The sequence below is a fragment of the Manis pentadactyla genome, chromosome 1, assembly GCF_030020395.1.
Source record: "Manis pentadactyla isolate mManPen7 chromosome 1, mManPen7.hap1, whole genome shotgun sequence".
Lineage (NCBI taxonomy): Eukaryota > Metazoa > Chordata > Mammalia > Pholidota > Manidae > Manis > Manis pentadactyla.
The window spans coordinates 120,633,263-120,654,695 of NC_080019.1; the positions used below are offsets into that span (position 1 = coordinate 120,633,263).

At 36.8% G+C, this 21,433-nt stretch overlaps 1 protein-coding gene across 2 annotated transcripts in view; it reads left to right on the plus strand.

Annotated features, from left to right (window-relative positions):
- CCDC50 (coiled-coil domain containing 50) overlaps positions 1-14,543 on the plus strand; it is a 145,672-nt gene extending 131,129 nt beyond the window's left edge. The window contains exon 12 of one of the 2 annotated variants that reach the window (XM_057501172.1): positions 14,333-14,543. In XM_057501172.1, the coding sequence (XP_057357155.1) occupies positions 14,333-14,364 (32 nt within the window). In that variant the 3' untranslated portion in view covers positions 14,365-14,543. The remainder of the gene's footprint in view (positions 1-14,332) is intronic. The other variant, XM_057501179.1, reaches the window with a different exon arrangement.
- Positions 14,544-21,433: the final 6,890 nt, after the last annotated feature.

The window sequence follows — 21,433 nt, forward strand, 5'->3', positions numbered from 1 at the left end:
GAAGAGCCATCCAGTTTGGAAGGATAGAGCTGTGTTTCTTCAGGACAGTGTTAATCAAATCGAGGGAGTGGCTGGGCCACCCAGGGAGATCAAATACAATAAAGGAAAGAAAGAACTGTGAAATCTTTTCAGGGGTCACTGAGAGAAACTGAGTCTGTGTGGGAGGTTGAGAAGTGGCTGCAGATGTGAATGGAAAAATACGTGAGAATTATATGGGGGAATCCTTCCCAGAGACAGTCTCAAGAAAAGTTTGCTCATGCTTCTACATACTTAAGAGAAATGAGATAAGATCAAGGCTGAAGTGTGTTCATTTTATTAGGAATAATAGGGTAATGATTACCCTTGTGAGTAAAAGTTTCCTGGTGAGGTAGGGTAGAACTCAGATAACGGTGGGGTGATGGCCAAGTGGAAGGAGAAAATGTAGGATACTTACAAAGAATTGGTTACAGAGCAAATCAGGGATTAGAGGGTGGCTAGAAGACCACCTCTAAAAATTAGAAAATTTGAACATTTCATTTTAATAATGGAAGAGAGATTTATATTTATGTATGACTAGAAAGGAAGCAGTAGAGAGAGCTGCTGAGGATACAGAAAGAAAGATGTGAGGTTTCTAAGGAAGGGAAGTGAGACGTAAGGGACAGTTTGCAGGATTATGTTTAGATTTGATATAAGATAATGTTTCTTGTGAGACTGGAGAGAGATGATAAGAGTGAATGGGGTTCATTATAGATGGGCAGGGATTGGGTAAAAGCAGGAAATTTAATGATGACCTATACCTTGTGAAGTAAGAGAAGTTTCCTTTGTGATTTAAAAAAAATGATGAAACGTTAATATTTCTGTGGATTTTCAAACTAGTTTATTTTCACAAGAATTCTGATGGTTCCATGAAATAAAAATGGTATACTGAAAATATAAAATGACTGGTCCTATCAAAAAGTGTGTGGGAAAGATACCGATGCAGACTTCCCAGTTGTTTTTAACTGCTGTGATGTCAATGTGTGGTACTTTACCATGGCACATGTTTACATAGAAATATGACAAAAGAGCTAAATAAAGAGTTGAAAATTGTTTATAGGAATTGAAGATGATAGGGGAACCACAAGTCTATGTATTTATGAAGTGAATGTGTAACTGGCAGGACTTATGAGAGCCAGGAAGTTGAAGAATGACTGGAGAGTCCAGGTCTCTCATAACATTGTGCATTATAAACATATTTTTGTTGTTATCTCCAAGATGTGACATGTATAGTGAGGGGATTTTCTAAAGCATAGGCTGACTAAACTGTTAAATGTAAACCTTTAACATTCTAATATACGTCAGTTTTGTAGCCATATTTTCACATTTCTTCATTTTGGACCTGGAATCTCAAAAAATAGAAATAGCCTTTACTTACCCACTGAGATGCCCTGGTGGTGAGGTAGTAATGATGACTGCGTTGAGGAGGCTTCCATCCCAGGATCATATATTTGGATTTTGTTGCTGTTATTATTTTAGGAGTGTAGTAGAAATAGGAGAAAAGGAAATGTTTATTGAAACCAAATAGAAAAAAAAGGAATAGAATTTGTTCATTTACTTATTAGCATGCCAGTTGAATGGAATTAAGACTAATCCAGGGTGAAACTAGTTAACGTAGTAAATGTATATAATGATCTAAGGTATTATGTTAAACCAGTGATGAGACATTACTGTATACTACATGTTTCTGGGTCAGCTTATTGTTTACTATCACCTAGATAAGGAATAATTTTTATAAGCAGAAAAATCTACTCATACAGAGTTCTGCTACCTAGATGTCTTATGGAAGGCTCTACTAAAATCTAGAAGCAGACAAGAATATTCATTCTGAATGACTTACAATAGAAATATACAGCATACTTTTGGCACTAGGATTGCCAGATGATTTCAGTGAAATGTTCTGGCACACTTGATAGAAAATTATTCAGCCCAAAATAAATAATACAGTAAATTTGGTCATTTCTATTGTACTTTATATTGGGCACTAGCTTATATGGCTTTTAGTGCCCATTTTTCTCCCAAAAATCTTATTTTTTGCTTCAACACACATCAAAAGCGTAAGAAATATGTATTGTTCATGTCCTACCATTTAAACATTCAGTTTGTTTTGTTCCTTAGTCCATACACTTCCCTTAAGTCTACACATTCTATTTTTCATACCAGCACCATTTTATACAGTAATGGGACATCAAGTTCTTCATTGAAAAATAATATTTTCATCCATTGAGAACAGGAACATCATGTTCAAGCACGAACTCCTATCTAAAGGAAATTTGAAGGAGCTTTTTTCAATGTGGCATCAGGAAGATTGAAATATTTCATCCAAATAAGGAGGTTACTCACAATTGACAAAATCCAAAACACTCAGGAAACATTAGACTGAACTGTTGAAGGCAGTGTTTCTCCAGATATGGACACTGCTGGTGTACAAATGTATTGCTTCAGAGAAGTTCATCAACAGTGACCTAATCCTGCTGCAATTCAAAAGTGACCTTAAGTTCAGAAGTGACCTTCCATTTATTCTTACCTCTGAAAGATTAAGAAACTCAGGAAGAGAAATTAATATAGATTCCAGATGGGCAAGTCTTTTCATAAGGCTGGTAATTGTTTCATACCTTAGTATCCAGAGGGAGCCGAGCCTTTTGCAAAGGGATTAATATAAAGAGGGAGAACACCTTTGCTGCCCAATCTCTGCTTCAAGTAGTCTTTCTCAAAGTCATTACCTCCAAGTCTCTCTGCCACTTCTTCCCTCATGGGGCTCTTTCCTGTTGAAACAAGATGTAATACTCCCATTAAAAACTGCCCTTTTGTATTTCCTCTAATCTATTTTGTAGACATGATTATGCTTAGAAAATGTCAGGAACCCTTTAATATCCTTCCTAGGTTTGAGCAATTTCCCTCAATGTAACTGTGTGTCCTTATTCTCAACACAGAATCCAGAAATTTGTCCTCCCCACCTTCCTTGCAGCAGGGTCATGGGCATGTGACCCAGGCTCTCCCGACCGGAAACATCCTCACAAAAGAGCAGCAAGAGAAAGCAGTCACCTCCATGGAACCATTTTCATAAAAGCATGGTGGCCAAATATATCTGGCCTTGGGGACAGCATTGTTGGAGGTTCTGGCATGAGAACAGTGTCTCAGACAGCTGCAGTACATGTCCCCATTGGTAGTAACAGTGGAGTCTGCAGAAGCAGTCCCTGGGCTTTGTTTCTGGTTCTCAAATTCAACTCTGAGTCTGTCTCTACCTCAGATATATTTTGAGCCATCTGATGTACAAAGCAGATTCTTTTTTTTTTTTTTCCCAAAGTGGAAGGAACTTTGTGGTTTGAAGTTCTAAATCTGGAGACATGAACTCTATTCTCCTACCCACGCTGCTGCCCCTTTGTCTCCCCAGGATAGGGGAGATCTTATTCCCATTGACTGTTTTCCTCATCTTTATTCATCATAACAACTAGCACCATTTCGCAGGGTTTACAAGTGTATCAACTCTGTAAATAGTTTTGAGTCAAATTAAATTATCTTAAGGCACCTGAGACAGCTCTGTAAGAATTGTTTACTTTCCTCTTATGAATGAGAGGTTTTCCCCTACATTCTTCATAAATAATACTTTAAAAATTTATTTCTTTGAAATTGATGGTGAGCAAAATAAATATCTCTGTATAATGTGAACACAGTTTTTTGAACGGGGCTGGTAGAGAAAACATGGAACAGGAAGATTTACTGGTTTGCAAATGTAACAGGAAATCCATATGCTTTCCAGAACCCAACTCAAAATGAGAAGTTGCAATTTAGATTAGATCCTTCAATTTAAGAGTCTGATTTTGTTTGTCCTTATTGAAGTCCATGTGGTATAATGGATGTACAAAGACTAAATCGGGATGCTTGTGTTCAGTTCCTTCTCCATTCTTTAGTTCTGTGATTTTGGATAAATTATGGCTTTTGGAATTTGCTTTGTTCATTTTCTAAATGAGATTGTTAACATACTGTCTACCTTAGAAGTTTGTTTAGGGGGTAGGAGAATGAAGTTGTTAGCATTATGGCAGTGTTTTATAATTTATAAGAGTATTTGAAGAATTGCTATTCTTTTTTTCCCCCTCTAGAATATTTATTCTTCTATTGATTCTAAGTGCTCTAGAGAATTTGGGGTTAATATAAGGAATATATCATGTTGAATATCTGCTTCCTTAAGTATTATATTCCTTTTTTAAAAATATTATATTGCAAAGAATAATATATATATACCCTACAGTTTGGAGAACATTAAATCTATGTTGTACAATGTAATAATAAAATTTATCTGTTAAGATTTTTGAGCTGCAAGAGATAGATACCAAAAGCTAGCCTAAATAACCACCAAAAAGGAATCTTAGTCTTTCTTTTTGATAGAACTGGGAAGTTCAATGGATGAATTTTCAGGCATAGCTAGATTCAGATACTTAAACACTGTCATTCAGACTCTTTCTGTCAATTCTGATTTCTCTATGTTGGTTTGCGCTTGGATTCTTTCAGTGTGAGAGCAAAGTTGACCACTAAAATCTCCAGACTTATATGCTTTCAGTTTAGTAACCCCAAGAGAAAGGTGAGCCTTTTCTTGATAGTGCCAGTAAGTTCTCTGTGTTTCCACTGGCCTGGGCTGAGTTATGTGCATACACCTAATCCAGTCTCTGTGGTCAGATTGGCCATATCCGCAGCATGCGCCCAATCCTATAGCTAGTGTGGTCAGCAGTCTTTAAACCCCAGGGACTGATGAAGAGTGGGAGAGAGATTCACAAAGAGGGACTATGCAGAGAAAAAGTATGCTCACTTCATACTTTTTGAGTAGCCAGGGCCAATGTCTGAAGAAATAACTGTACAACTGCTTATTCTTGCCTAAATGAAGTCTTCTTTTCTTTAGCTTTTATCTCTGAGTTAGTAATCAATAACAGATGCCATCCCTAATATCTTGAAAACAAATAATTTTGCAACAGTGCCAAGGGTATGAATGAAGTTAAGGTGCCCATGCTATTATCAAGGTGGACAGATGCACAGAGTATTTCTAAGAAGGCTAAAAAGAGAAGAATAATAAAATGGTTATAAGGAGAAAATACTGCAGAATGTGGCCATCTGGGACCTGCTTTGTGAATTTTAATAAAGAGTTCCCTGCACATAGAGTTGTTATGCCTTCATTAGGGATGGTACGGGTGCTGCTACCAAACAGGCCATATATAACCTAGGACACTGCGGGGCAGAAAGGGCTCAGAGCATGTTAACTTTCAGTATGAATCTTCCCTTCTGTAATACATAGTAAAAGTCAAATACAAGATTCTCTAAAATCAAAAGCAGATACAATGAAGTGGGCAAAGACCTGATTTAGAATTGGAACATTTGAGTGCTAATCCCAATTCTACAAAGAACTTGCCATGTGTCCTACGGCAAGTTCCCTTTCCTGTCTTGACCTTCATTTCTTCATCTGTAAATTCAAGGATGAACTTGATAAGAAAGACTGCTTCATGCCTAGTAACTTCATCCTTCTAGAAATTCTATGTTTTGATTCTTTTTTAGAATTGAATTTTTTAGTATAGGTAATACATTTGCATGGATCAAAATGCAAAACAATATCAAAGGAACACTGAAAACTTGATTCCCACCTCTGCCCATTTCTACCATGTTCTGTACTGATGTCTACTTTTATTGATTTCTTTATTGGTCACAAAAGACTACTTATTATTTAGTACTTCATATATTATATGATTCCATTCATATGAAAATCCAGAATGGCTAAATCGATGTCATAAAGTAGATTAGTGGTTACTCAGGGCTAGGGAAGGGGTTGGCAGATTGGAAAATAGAGGGTGATAGCTAACGCATATGAAGTTTTTTTTGAGATGATGAAAATATTTTAAAATCAACTGTGGTGATGGGTGTACATGTCTGTGAATATACTAAAAAGTATTGAATCATGTGCTTTAAATGGTTAAATTGTGTGATATGTGAATTCTATCTCAATAAAGCTGTTAAAAAAGCACACCAAAAGAATGAGCATTTAGCATCTTTTTGGATGTTTGGGACCATTAATATTTCCTCAATGAACTAGTTAATCATACTTATTACAAATTTTCTGTTTTGTTGCCTTTTTTTCTTCTCTTTTTTTCCCTTTTCCTATTGATTCTAGGAGCTCCTTTTTTACCTGGGAGATTAGCCTTATCTGGATATGAGCTGCAAAATTTTTTTTGTTTGTCATGCCTTTAGATTTTGCTTATGTTTTCCCCCAAAGGCAAGAGCCTATAATTGTATGTAGGTGATTTAACCTTTCACTGCTTTTATGGCTTCTAGATTAGAGTCATAGTGTGGGTAAAATTGTAATATTTCCAGAATATCTCACCTGGCTTTAGTACATCTGCATATCAACAGGTGCTCAAGGGTGGAGAGAAATATGGCTTTAGTGTATTTGCATCATTCCTTAGGGCTGGAGACAAGTTCATCTCCATATCAATGGGTAATTACCTGGGCAAGGAGGGCTTATCTGTACCCAAGAGGTGAGGAGAGGGCTGGTTTTGCTTCTGCTGGAGCAGGAAAAAGAGACAGCCCAGGACTGCAGTTTGTGAGCAACAAACGGATTTTAAACTTTATTTCTCCCTTTGACTGACTGTGGTTTTTAGGAGTATTTTGCCCCAGGATTTCCTTTCCCCAGACTTACACATAGAAAGGCCTTTCCCCTTCCAAGGTAATGAAATAATTCTCCTCTGTTAACTCCTGGTTCGTTTATGGTTACATTTCAACTTTTGGTTTTAAATCTTTAATCTATTTTGTGTTTTCCCTCCTAACAAAAGGTATCAAGTATGGTTTCAGGATACTTATTATTCTTTTAGTCATCTAACAAATGGTACCAGAATGCTTCCTTCCAAATTTTTTCTTTTTTCCACAGATTTGAAATGTTATTTTCATTACATACTAAACTTCCTAATTACTTGGCTTTAGTACTTGACTTTCCTCTAATATTGGTCTGCCAGTCCCAAAATGCACCAATATCACACCATTTTAAATATAGAAGCTATATATTTTAATATCTGTCAACAGTGACACCCTTTACTACTCTCTTTTAAGGAGCTCTTTCTGGCTATTCTTGCTCACTTATTTTTATTTATGAATTCTAAAATTAGCTTTCTAGTTCCAACACGCAAACAACAAAAGTAAGATACCATCATCACAAAAACACAAAGAACAAAAGCATATGTGATATAATGAGTCATAGGAAATACACATTCGGTTATTCATATGACCAACTATATATTTCACAGGTTTATTTGGTCTTCATCCACAGTTCCTGAAAACATTGCAGAGTCTTAAAGGTGAAATGAGTGTTTTGTCATGTTAATGAGAGAATTTTGGACCCCACCCAAGGGCTGGGCCTGGAGGCTAAATCAGCCAATGGCCAATAATTTAGTGCATTGTGACTGTGTAATGAAGCTCCCACGAAAAACCCTGAGAAGAGTTTATAGCTCTCTGCTCAGTTGGGTACTGTTACTCTGTTGGAGAGGGAGCTTCTAAGCTGGGGGAACCAGAAAGTGTCCACGTGCCACTGAGCCAGGCCCCAAACTGCACAAAATAAGCTCCTTTATTTGGGACCTTGCCCTATGTAGCTCTTCATTTGGCTGTTGTATTCTTTACAGTTTCCTTTACTAAACTAGTATAAACGTGTTTTCCTGAGTTCTGTGAGCTGCTCCAGCAAATCATAGAACCCAAGGGGGAGTTCGTGGGAACCTCCAGTCTGTAACTGGTAGGTTAAAAGCTGGGGGTTGCGAATGGCATCTGGAGTTGGGGGGTGGAGGACAGTCCTGTAGGACAGAGCCCTTAACCTGGGGAATCTGTTGCTGTCTCTGGGCAGATAGCATCAGAATTGAGTTATCCAACAACCTGCTGGTGTTCAAGAATTGCTTTTTGTTATGTGTGGAAAGACCCCCTCCCACAAACTTACACACCTTGAAATCGGGTCCGGGACCCGAAAAAAGTTATGCTAGTATTACTGCTGTGTATAATATTGTATATATATATATATATATATATATATATATATATATAGGAAAACACACCCATACAGCCTGTTATTTTTAAAATATTCTATTGCATTATAAATAAACTTAAAAATAAACATCCTTCTGATGCTGATACTTCCTATTTAAGAAGGGGTGTCTTTTAATTTGTTAAGTTATTTTGAGATTGTAAGTAGAGTTTCAAGTTTTCCTTGAGTAAGATGTGAAAACTTAAGTTTTTTTCCAAGAATTGTATCTTGTTTATTTTTTTGCTGTTATTCACCCATGTGATCTTTCCTCCATCTAGTCCTTTAGCTATTTTCTGTTTACATGGATTCTTTTGATTTCTGACTTATAGTTTGTTACCCTGCTATATTACTGAATTCTCTTGAGTGTATGAGGGTTTTAGTTACTTGGGTCCAGTAATAGATTCCTGTCACTTTCAGGTAGCAGCTGTGTTAGGGGAGGTCACTGAGAAAGCGAGATCCCTCGTTGACCTTGGAGCCAGGCAGAGACAGTCAGAAGCTCCTCACACCCTCCCTGTCCTTGGAAGGTAAGTTTCACCCACCATCCCTACAGTGGGAGCTGTTTCAAGGACGTAGACTTGAGAGAATGAGGTGTTGTGAGACCATCTGGACTGAATATGTGATTAAACCCTGTTAAGGCCTCTACATAAAACTTTAAATTCTGGCAGGTGGGCACAGAGATCTGGTGCTGAAGACAAGCCTCATATGTAAGTCTCCTTGCGTATTAAATGGCCGCCTACCAATCTGGAGTGGCCCGCCTCATTCTTCCATGTCTCCTTCCCCTCTTTGCTCAGGAGCCAATTTGCAAAGCAGCCTATGTCCTCATTTCCAATTTTGAGACTTATAATTTATTTTTCTTGATTGTTTTGTTTAGTATAATGTTAAGTGAAAATGGCTTTACTGGGAATGTTTGCTTTACCCTTAGTTTAATGCAAATTCCCTTCATGTGTCACTTTTAAGCATGATGCTGACTTTTGTGCTGAATTACATATATATATATATATATATATATATATATCCTTCATGATTATGGTTATGTTATGTTACGTGAGTATCTACTAGCTCATTTTTTTAAGTGTTGTTCAAATGTTTAACAGTATATCATCAAATGATATTTCTCTTTAGATCCATCAATATAATCACTGATAAGCATCCTTACACTTCTGAAATAAACCTTATTTGATAATGATGTGTTATATTTTTTAACATATGAGTAATTTAAAGACCCATTTTGTTTGTTTTTTGTTGCTATTGTCTAAAATTATTATATTGAAATTAGAAATGTGTTCTGTATTAATTTCCACTTTGGGGAATTGAGATCTTCTATATGTCTTACTAGTTTCCTTGAATATAACCTGAGAAATTAAGTATAAAGTTCATATTTTATTTTCTAGGCACAGAATTTAATGTGCATCAATCAGATACTTTTTGATTATGTTGTTTAGATCTTCAATATTGATCTGCCTTGGATTAAACGAAGTAAATTAAATTCTCCTACCTTTAGTGTGTTTTGATCCACTTCTGTACTATCTGAAGTTTTCTCTTTATGAAGGCTACTTTAAATAGGATTTGGCATACGGAGAGTCAAAACTGTATTCACACTGATTTTTACTCTGTCCTTTGACTAGTTTCCTACTCTTTGACATAAAGTCACCTTTGTCTGGTATGTAGATTATGACCTATATTTTTCTGCTCTATGTTTGTTTAAATATATCTTTGCCCATCCTTTATTTCAAACTTTTCTGAATCACTTTCTTTTGGTCTGACATATGTGCATGTGCTCACATACTACTTTGTGCTTCAGTGTGAAATCTTTGATTTGTCTTTTAATCAGTGAATAAGCTTATTTACAATTATTACATATATTATAGATATATTTGGTTTTAGTTCAGCACTAATTTTATATTATATATTCTGTTAATTATTTTAGGTCTTCTGAATTCTTTGCTGTGTTTCTTTTTTTGTAATTTTTGGATATTTTAGATTGTTATTATTTTTCTTATAATTACCTTTATAACTGTTCCTTGTATAAGATTCACAGTTCTCTAAGCCTCTGCAAAGTACCTATTAGAGTTTGTATTTTCTTCCTCCTTCACCCAAGTTTAGTCAATACTGCTCACCTTACAATTTACCTTTGTATTGGGAAAGATGTCTATTCTCCTACTGCCTTTCTCCTCACTGTAGCTGTGACCTGTGTGTCCCATTTATCACTGGAGAGGCTATCTTCTAGCTTTGTTCAACTTCTATTTTCTTTCCCACCTTCCTCCTCTCAAGTTATATATTTTCTGTATCATCAGCTTTCATAATTATATTCTATCCTTCCACCTACTCCTAATACTTAAAAAAATGATTTGTTCTGCCATTAGACATTTTCCATTTTCACTACTGCTCCTTTTACATTTCTCTAGGCATCTCTTGGACACCTTACATTTTTCCTGCACTTACTTTTTTGTTGTTACTCTTTTTCTCCCAGAAAGACTCTTGGGGTCAGCTTTAGTCTGTCTCCTTTATATTTGAAACTCAGCTTGGTTTGATGGAAGTTCCTTGGATCACATTTTGTTTCCTTAAATAAGAGGTGTTTTTCATCATCCTCCACTGCTGAACATTGCTGTGGAGCGCTCTGAGACCAACAGGACTTTTGCACTTTGTTAGAACCTGCAGTTTTTGCCTCACTGCCTAAATGATGCTTTGTTTAAAATCAAATAACTTCTTTAGGTAATTGCTCAGTGTTAACAGGTCTGAGTCACTTTTCCCTGATACATGATTTACTTTTTTAATATGTACACTAAAGGCTTTTTTTATGCCAGTAAAACTTCCTTCAGTTGTATTTTTGAATGTTGGTTCTGTCTCTTTCAGTTTTTTCTCCAGACTGGATTATGTTTACACTTGGCTGGCTTTGCTGGTCTTCTCTATCTGTCATTTCCACTCCATTTCATCTAATTCTTTATTTCATTTTCATCCCATTCCATACTTACTGTTTTTCCACCAATTACGTGAGTTGCATTTCTTCATTCAATTTGTGTATTTCTAGTCTCACTTTTCCTTACTGTATTTTCCTAAAATTTCCATTCTTCCCTGTGCTGCTTCTTTTTTGGCAGTTTATATTTCACTTCCTACTCTTATCTTGTCTCTTTCCTTAATTCTTGTATTTCCATTTTGTGATCTTCCTTTGTACCCATGATTCCTTTATTAAAGTTGCAAATATAATGATAGACCTTTTGGTTATAATTTTTGTATATGTGACAATATACTTTCTGTGTATCTTTTTTTTTTCTGACAGTAAGTTTTGTTTCTCTCTTTCACCTTTTTTTTCTTATAGTACCTTTTTTCAAAGTCAGATTCTCTTCTTATAACATATGGTTGAATGAGTTGAATTTTCCTGGCAAAGTTCTTTGCAAGGGTTTGGGAAGGGGGAGAGAAGACAAGGAATATCGTACGTAGCCTTCCAGGATTTGTCTCTCAAATCGCTATCCTTTGATAGCACCTTTGATAACACCAACTGTTTTCTTCAAATAGGGCCCCAGTGTGGGTTTTGTTCTGAGAATATACCTCCTCCACTTTCAACCAAACTGGGCCTAGAAGGGTTTCTTCCTGTTTTGGGCTCCCAGGTCCTTCATTCATTGGCTGATGCACCTAAGGGACACAGTTCTTGTCCAAGGGACAAGGCTGGTCCTCTTACTATCTTAGTTGTTTTTATGGATACTTCTGGATTTATAGAGGCTGAACTCTGTCACTTGTTGATATTTTCCCCTATTTTATCATTCCATCTTATGGATGGAAAGATATGCTGATTCAGTCTGATCTTACTCTATTTCATCTCTTTCCTGCTCTAAATACTCACCTCTCTAAATTTTCTTTCTCATGGACTCCTGACCTATAGGAAATGCATTTTTTTTCTGGCTCTTCATGCTACTCTTCAGCTTCCTACCTTTTTTCCTTCCTTCCTTCCTTTCTTCTCTTTTCCTTAATACAGGTTCAGGATGAAAAGGGAGGGATATTCAGATTAAAGCTAGCTCCATGTTTGTAATTTGATGTCCAATGATTCAATTTAAACAGCAGATTAAATTTTGAAGTTTTAAATGTCTTTTCACTCTTCAGCACATGTAAATACGGCCTTTGCATCAACTGTAGAGATTTATTACTGTATTTAGTGAGGCCTCATGAGCCTGCAGCGGGGGCAGCCTCACGGGGCCAGGCACTCCGAAGGTGCTGGCACTTAAGGTTTAATGCTCTGAGTTTGGTTCCTGTATTGAATTCTTAACAATTTGACATGTGAACTGATTTTTGTAAGCTAAGTCTAATGGGACAGGGGAGCCTATTCAGTGGAATTGGGGCTTGGGCTCAGGCACTGTCCTGCCTCCTGCCACTTCCCACTTTCCTGGGACAGGTTCTTGGCTGCTTCCTTCTGTCCTATGACAAACTGCCGCCCTTTGCCCAGGGAGATGACTAGGTTGCTTGTAGGGCCACATTCCCCCATTGTTCTCCGCCTATAGAGCACTGGCCAGGCAATTTGGCAAGAAAATCTCACCCACTCCAATCTAAGTACTAAACTCATTTCAGTGAGAAGTTTCAAGTCCTTTGAGAGTCACCCATTTACCACGGGTTGGGTAAAGACCATGGAAGAGGAGACTGAGAGGGCTGGCACTTGATCTAGCTTTTAAAGGATGGCTAAGATTTTGACATGCAGAGAAGTAAGGTGTGAGAACCAGAAAAGAGTGTGCATGAAGCAGCAGGGATAAAACATTCAAGGTGTGTTCAGTTACACTGTGTAAAACTACTAGGAAGCAAGTGGAGATGGTACTTTTAGCTGGACCAACTGAACTTTCACTGCAGGTATCATGAAGTATCATCCTCTGAAAAAGAGTAACAGTACATTACTAACAGTCCTAAGCAAAACATAAGGAGATTTTTTGAGTGATTTTCAGGAATATGAGGTGAAAAGGATACTCTCTTCAGGGGACTGCATTTCCTATAGATGTTGGAGACTCAGAATTAATAAAATTCAGTTACTAATCTAATGGGACTTTGGTTTTATTATGAGCCTGGTAAAAGAATGGGACAATTGGTAGCATTTTAATTTAATAATCAATATCCATTCATATAACACCAAATAATATTATTAGTTTTTATGTGCCAGGTTCTTTGGGAAATACTGTAATGACTTCACATTGCCCTTACAGCACTTTTATCAAAAAGGGTATGTGGATGAACATCAATAGCAAACATGTAAGTACCTTCTAGGATGTGGAGAAAAGGTTATGGAATTCCAGAGAATTCAAGCTTTCAAGAACATCATAGCAGTTTTTATCCAGTCATTAGCATTTCAAATGGACTTTGAAGGATGGAGTAGATTTCACTGTGCACCCATTAAGGGAAGTGATCCATAAGTGGAGAAACAGTGTGAGCAGAAGCACGAAAATACAAAGCAATACAGTGCACGAAAATATGGAGCAATACAGTGAATAATGAGAAATTCAGTTTGATTGGGGTAGCAGCAGAGATTAGGAAGGGTTCTATATGGCTAGAGATATGTCAGGGGAAATGTCTTTACAAAGAATGTTCATCACAGAAATTCTTTCAAGTGATGCCAGATTTATAACCATAAAGAATGGTAGAAGGGCAGAACAATGAAGAGCCCCACATAATGAAGCTGCTTCAGAATGGCTGTGTGCTTACTTTCCTCTGGAGAGGAAATATCCACTACATTTCTCAGATGACACCAGTGTGACACTGCTCCAAAAGATAAAGGAAAGGCACTGAATCTGACTGTAATTGCATCGCCACTTTCCTTTTATTTCAATGGTCACACTTCAGGTGTTGATAGGGACTAGAGGATGGCTGGCCCAAACGCTGAAACAATTCATGTTCTTGTCCAGAAAGAAAATTCCATATCTGTTCCTGAGAGATAACATATCCATTTGAGTAAGGAATAAGAAATAGCCAATCGATACAAACAAATTGGATTACAGCCATAACTCCTAAGTTTAATACATGGTTAGAAAAAAAAATTTAGGCAAATAGAGGCAATAGTTTATTATTATGTTGCAACTTTATGAATTAATGAGACAAATATCTTGTATTTGGGCAGTGTTTTATGATTTTCAAAGTGAGTTCACATCCATATCCTCAGTTAAATTCTTGTGGCTTCTTAAATTATCAGGGCAGGGAGTTTTAGTGCTACATTTCAGATGAGGAAATAGGATGAGATATTAAATGACTCTCTGAAGAATCAAAGGCTTTTCGAAGAGACCAAAGAAAATAGTCTTATGTTTCCTGTTACAGACACAGAAACAAAGACCTGTGGAGGTGGTTGACTCGCCCCAAGACTTGGCGCTAGTAATTGATGAAATTGGGACTCACTCCCTGCATTCTGACTCTTTGAACAGGAACTTCCCTGCACACCTACTGCTTCTGAAGATTAAGTAAGAGCTTTTTTGATCATTGCCTCCATATGACTCAGCAAATAACCAAATTTTATTTCACAAGAATGTAGTCAATTCTATTAAGCTTTCTGTAGCCAGTGTGTATCAGCACGTTTTGTTCCATTCTGCACTCTCCTAAATGAATAAGTTCTTCACCTGCAAAGGAGTGACATTTAAAGTAAAGCCAAATAATTTTCTGTTTTTGAAAATGTCAAAGATGATCAGGGATCACTTCCAGGCTTGGGGATATGGTAGCAATTTTTTCTTGAGTGACTGCAGTTTAAACACATATGGGTCGATATAATCTCTAGCCCTCTTTTGGTGAGCTGTACTTTTGAGATTCACTTAATCCCTTGCTATCTTAGAATCAGTATCATGAACTAGATGGGCCATCCAGACTTTAGTGTTTATGGTTATATTAAAAACATCATTGCAGGCTACAAATCAGTGGTGTACCCAAATGCTTTCTAACTGCTGGGGGAATTATTTCCTAGGATGAAAGAAACAAGGGAAAAGAACAGTTTGGTAATTCTTTGTAAGCTTTAGATGGTCCAGATAATTTTGAAAATTCTTCCAACAGGGGAAAATAGCATTCAGTTACAGACTTAAAGAAAATGGTTTATGACTAATTATTTATGACACACAAAGTGTCCTATTTCCTAATAGTCATCACACATGGATTATACTTTGGATATAGAAAAAATAATTCCATCTGATGGGCAATTGCATGCAAGCTTTTTGTGTAATCTTAGGGGAAAAAATACTTTATGGTGATTCAGTTTACCATTTATTTATGGTGTACTTATAATTTCTGCTTTCAATAAATGTTTTTTCAGGGCATCCTAGAATATTAACATACAAATATTTTACAGCCACTGCTTGGTTAACAATTTGCCTTATGATTTTGGAAGGCTGCAAAGCTTTCTTTTTAATGCTTTTTATTAACATGAGCACAACTGCTTTGAGAGGCTACTCTGGTACATGCCAGTCCTCTAAGTGACAAGGCAATTCCTAAGCAGGAATTGGGCAGTGCAGGACAAAAAGTCAGTCACCAGAAAATGGCTGAAGGCAGCACCCTTTCCTCATGTGTGACGTTTCCGTATTTTCCCATCATGCTTGGGTTGTGTTTCTACTTACCTGAATTACAAAATTTTCTTTTGTGGAGATCATGGGATTTTACCTTCATTTCATGAAAACATAATTTTAAATAATTGAGAAATTTTAGCACTTAGAAATCACAACAGGCCTTCATTGGACCTGGTTTGGGGTTCTGGCCAGTAGTGTGGCTTAAGGAGGCAGAGGACTGTGGTGGCAGAGAAGTCAGAGTCAGATAAGAATTTGTTTCCCTGATATTTAGGACGCCTCAAGGTGGCAGTGGGTTATAGAACTGTTAGATTTCATTCTATAGAGTAATCTATTTTCAGAAACTCTTTCATCTGGATGCTTCTCCCTTCTGAAACACCAGGGACTCAGACAAGCCTTATCCTTGTCGGTGGGGCTGCGATGGTAAGTAAGTACAATCCTCACTCCCCTCATCAACCCATTTAGCTGGCTTTGGCCTGTCTTGGGCTGAAGGTATCTTTAACATTTTGCCTTTTCTCAGAGGCACTGAAGTAAGGATATCCTTTATGGTCCTAACACAGGAATGCATAACCTTTCTGTCCAGAATGTCTTAGGCAGGATTCTTTCATGAGGTGACAGTTCAAACCCCCTTTTTCAGCCCCAAAGTGAATCTAGGTAATTTAGATTTATTAATAAACCTTTTCTTATTTCTGAGAAATTTTGAAGAAATTCATTTTTGTTATTTTAAATCATTATTTGACTTTTTTCCATTTGCATAATTTTGATCAAATATCTGTACCTCTCTGAGTTTTATAGAGTTACTAAAATGAATATTCTGTTTCTAGTATGGAGTTGTGGTATGAAGAACAGATAGAATTAAATGGGGAGATTAGGACATAGTGAATCAAGATCTAAGCTTTCTGTTTATTATATTTGGGGGTTAGGACAAAACTTTTGTCCTTTCTGATTATCCCTTTCCTTATATGCACATGAAGAGGATATTCCCAATCATCTCTAGAACACATCTCAGCTCCACTCTATTTTAACTCTCATGTGAGTATCTGTGCTAGGCAGAATAATGGTGCCCCAAAGGTACCCACATCTTAATCCCTGGAACCTGTGAATATGTACTTTATATGGCAAAGTAACTTTACAGATGTGATTAAAGACTTTGAGATGGAGATATTATCCAGACAGAGTCAATTTAATCACATGGGTCTTTAAAACATCTTTTCCAGCTGAGTCAGAGTGAGAAGGTGTGCTAAGGAAGAAAGGCACAGACAAGGGAATGTATCCTCCCCCAGAGCCTCCACAAAGGAATTCACCTCTGCTGACACCTTGATTTAGCTCAGGGAGACTTGGGTTAGACTTCTAATCTACAGATCTGTAAACCAGTAAATTCGTGTTGTTTTATGCCACCAATTTTTCAGTAATTTGATAATGTCTCTATAGAAAATTAATGCAGCATACATATCTCTCATTCCGTTAACATGTATTTATCTCCAATATGTACTAGTTGTTGTAGAGGACACAATGAAGGATCAGACATGAATTTTCTCCCCAAGTATCTTATAATTAGGCAGAAGAGATGTATCTATGCAAAACTGTTATTCAATGGGGAAAAAAATCCAAGTATGGAAAGACAGCAAATAGGAGCTTATTGGAATTCAGAGAAAGGGGGAGTGATTCCTGTCTGGGGGAGGGCAGAAGAAGAGATGATCAGGAAAACTTTCCCCAAACCCTTTCTTTTAGAACTCAACCATTGAGAATATGTAAAATTTGAACATGCAAAGATGGAGTTATATTTTAAGCCATAGGAACATCACATGCAAAGGTTCTGAGGCCAAAAATCATGGCCTGATATAAGAAATGGTGAATAAGAATCATTTGGCTTAGTTTGAGCATGAGAAATTTGAATGTTAAGCAGCCATTTTACATTATAATGACTGTGAGGCAGAATGAGAAATGTTTCTTATTATGTAAGGTAAAAAAGCCAAATGTAAAATTATATCTGAGCTGTAACTTCAGCTTTGTAAATTATTCTTCACATGAACAAAGGTTGGAAAAAAATACCAAGCACAAAGAAATTGTAAATAGGTGATATTAGGGCAGAACCATTCCAGTTAGTTCTTTTTCATTTTTGATTATTATGATGTGAGCAATAGTTGGAAATGCATGAAAGTAGTTTGTGGATGGTTATATTGTGCAAATATGAAGGTTTAAGGTGCATATACATAGCTTACAAATACAAATAGCTTATACATTAACCTTGTGGTCATTGTGCATGCTTTAATTTCTAGGAACCCTGCAAAACAAAGACACAGTCATCAGTTCTCTTTTCCTTTCTCATAATTATTTGCATTTGAAAGGAGTCATAAAACATAGATTCAAGGTGCCCCTGCCCACAGCAAAAGGTTCATCTAATAGGGACCCATCTGATAGGAAGGACTGATATTTCAGCAGGACATTGTGATGACAAAGCTTAGCTATCTACAGGAAAAGTAAAATATGGAGTATTATTTAAATTTAAGTGATGACATGCAAAGATTAAATAACATTTCATAGAAGCCAACTTATGCTTAAGGGACTCACTTATTAGGCAGTCTTGTGATTTAAGTAAAATATATCCACCTATCTGAAAAGCAATTTATTGCCTACCTTACTGTCTTGATGACCTCAGCATTCTCTTGAGGTAACTAGAAGCAAAATTGGTTTCAACAACATTCATAAGCCTGACCACTTCAGTCTTACTGCTAAGATGAACTGGATTTCTTTGACACAAAAAAGATGTCAATTGGCATGACTTATAAAACTGCATGCTCATTTGCTGCTTTTTCTGAATTAGTTTTTTCTGATCATCAAAATGCGTATGTGTGTATTGCTATCTTCTGCAATGCATTGACTTCACAGATGCTGTAAACAGTAAGTAGAATGACTTACTTGAGTGAATCAGTAAATCTCATGTCAGACTTAGAAGGGCAACTAGGAAGCATTTATCAAACCACCTCACTTTATAGAGTGGGAAACTATAAAGGACCAGAAAGGACAATACTTTCATGAAATTTCATAGGAAAAGTTAGTGGTGACATAAGAATCTTCCTATTACCCATTTAGTACTATTTCTAAATTACATACCATGTTGTTGCTGGAAGACCTGATTGGGTTACTGGAGAACAATTGTAAGCATGTCTTAGAATGTTGAAATGGAAAACTAAGTTTGATTTTGAGGAGAAAAAAGAAATCAGGCTTATCCGGCTGTTGATGAGTAGTAGTTAGCATGTTGCTTGCTGCTGGAAGCAGGGAGCACTACTGAAGAGTGATATTAGGCCGATAACCCTCTGAGCATATGTGGCATCTTTGTTTTTCCTGTTGTTCCTGGAACTAATCAGGGCACATGACAGTTACTCACTAACATCTACTGAAATGATGCTCTTCTAAAACGACAATAAAAGGAACAATTCACAATTAATACTAAAGTATCTATTGACTTTCTAAGATCAGGGCCCAAAGCCTGCACTCCTTGTCCTCCAAAACACTGAAATTAGTTGGAAGGAGAATAGAATTTGCAAAACAGTAACAAACACTAGTGAAACGAATCCAATTAATAGCAAGCTTCTGTGTCACAGTGGCTAAGAAAAGGAGTCCGAGACAGGAATGATACTAGCAACCAAAGAGACAACATGCGAGTTGAACTGGGCCTTAAACAGCAGGGAGGCCCTGGGGAAGAGTTGATCAGAGAAGATAAGGAATTGTTTGGATTTATTTTGCCATTTTTGTCTGGGTTTCTTTTTACGTTGTTGACTCTTTTTTCATCTGCTCCACGCGCACATATAACTTTCTGGCTCTGGGAATGTTGGTGTTAACAGAATCTCCTCTCTAGAGTTCCAGTCAAGTCCCATATTTCTTTAGTTTGAGTTAGGTAACTGTCACTTATAATACTGACTTTAGCAACTACCTACTTTTTTTTTTTTTACTTTAAACATGTTTCTGAGAGATTTCCACTATCATGTAAGATTTAACAACTTCCTAAAAGGTGATTTCCAAATCTGTTCTTTGAGTACATACTTTATTTCTACACTGTGAACCTATGATTCTTGCCAGGGAGCAGTTCTGCCCCCAAGGGAATATCTGGTAATGTCTGGGGACATTTTTGATGGCAGTAGAGGAGGGATGCTATTGGCACCTACTGGTTGAGGTTAAGCATATACTGCAAAGCATCCCTCAAGACACAGGACACATCCCTGTTTCCCCATGAAGAATGACCACCATTCAAGCTGTGAACAGTGAGGAATCTGCTCTAGGAACTTTGCTGCAGCTGTAATGGATCTTGGAGATCATTAATTCAGCCAACACATTTTGCAGTTAAGAAGTCTGAATCTTGAGAAACATGAAATAGCTATCCTAGAGTCACATGACAAATTTAGAGTAGGGTCAAAACAAATGTACATCACGAGATTCCCATTTCTGTGCTGCTTTACCCTCAGAAAAAGTCAGAACGGGCAGTAGTGTCCTGGAGCAGGCTCATACTGGCTTGTGAGAGTCAGTCGTTAGATATTCAGGAACAAGTTCCTCTCATCAATCATAATGACTCCGTGCAAGCATCAAACATCAATACTCTTAGGAAAAAATAATAAATAATAAAATTAAAATGCTGTAAATGAGTTTCCTTTTTCTATTGGTTTTGTTTATTACAGATTAAATTCTGAGTAGGCATCTACTTCTGTGAAGCAACTATAAATTGGGTTGAAACAGTTCATCTCATTTTTGCCAGTTGGTTTGTTCCTTCATCAGTTATGATTTCTCTATGAACTAAAGCACGCCTGTATCATTAACTTTTATGTCATTAATCTCTTTCTAAGCATGGATAATTTTTTCTTGATTTGATCTCTCTGGAATGTTGGCAATGTAACATGAGTTTGATGATGTCACATCTGAGAGATTTCATAAAGTGGCAATCAGCATAGGAAGAAGAGAATGTGCTTTTTATGCTGTTTTATCTAAATAGACATATGCTTCTATTCTTTTATGCCATAAATAATTTGCTGGCATCTGTGACATACAGATATTACCCTCTGTGTCTGTTGGCATGCAGTGTAACTAAGCCAAAGGAATAAGTCAGCTATACATTACCTCTTTCTGGCCAAATGCAAATTTTCTATTTAAAAGGCAAATTTTTCAATACCAAAAAATAAATGAGATGGCATTAAATTTCATTTGGTTCCTTCTATTTTAAGGTAGGAAATAATATGTCAAATGAGGCTATGCAATAGGACATTTTTCCTTGACTGTGAATTTGACTCTCACAAAAGTGAAAGTGAATTAATTTAACTAAAACTTGGAGCTCCTTACTAATTTTCTTTGCCACGTAGCCCACTATAGAACCATACTGTAGCATCATAGAAGACCAGAGCTGAATGACCTCTTAGGTGTTATAATCCAATTTCTTGATTAAATATATGGAAAAACTGAGACCCAAAGCTAGCATATGACCAAAAAATACAGGAAGGGTCATGCTGCTCTTTCCACTCATCCCGGAATATCCTGACATTCATGCTATCTGCCTTTTCTATTACAAGGATATCAAATTAAAAGGTATTCTCATCCACCATGCATATCCCCCCCCACCCTATTTGTTTGCCTATTTCCATTCAAGAGCCACAGATCTCACTCTTCTCTTTTCTGCAAACTTCCTACCAGAATTTGATCACACTCTTCTCTGCTTACTAAGATACAAGAGGTTGGTAACAGATAAAATAATACCCATTTCAGGAAGCATTTGCATTTTTACAGATATTTGAGAGACCCTCAGTTTCTGTCTAATAAACTTTCTATTTCATTAGAAAAGTTTTAGATTCATAGAAAAGCTGTGAAGATAGTAGAGAATCCCTATGTTCTCCAC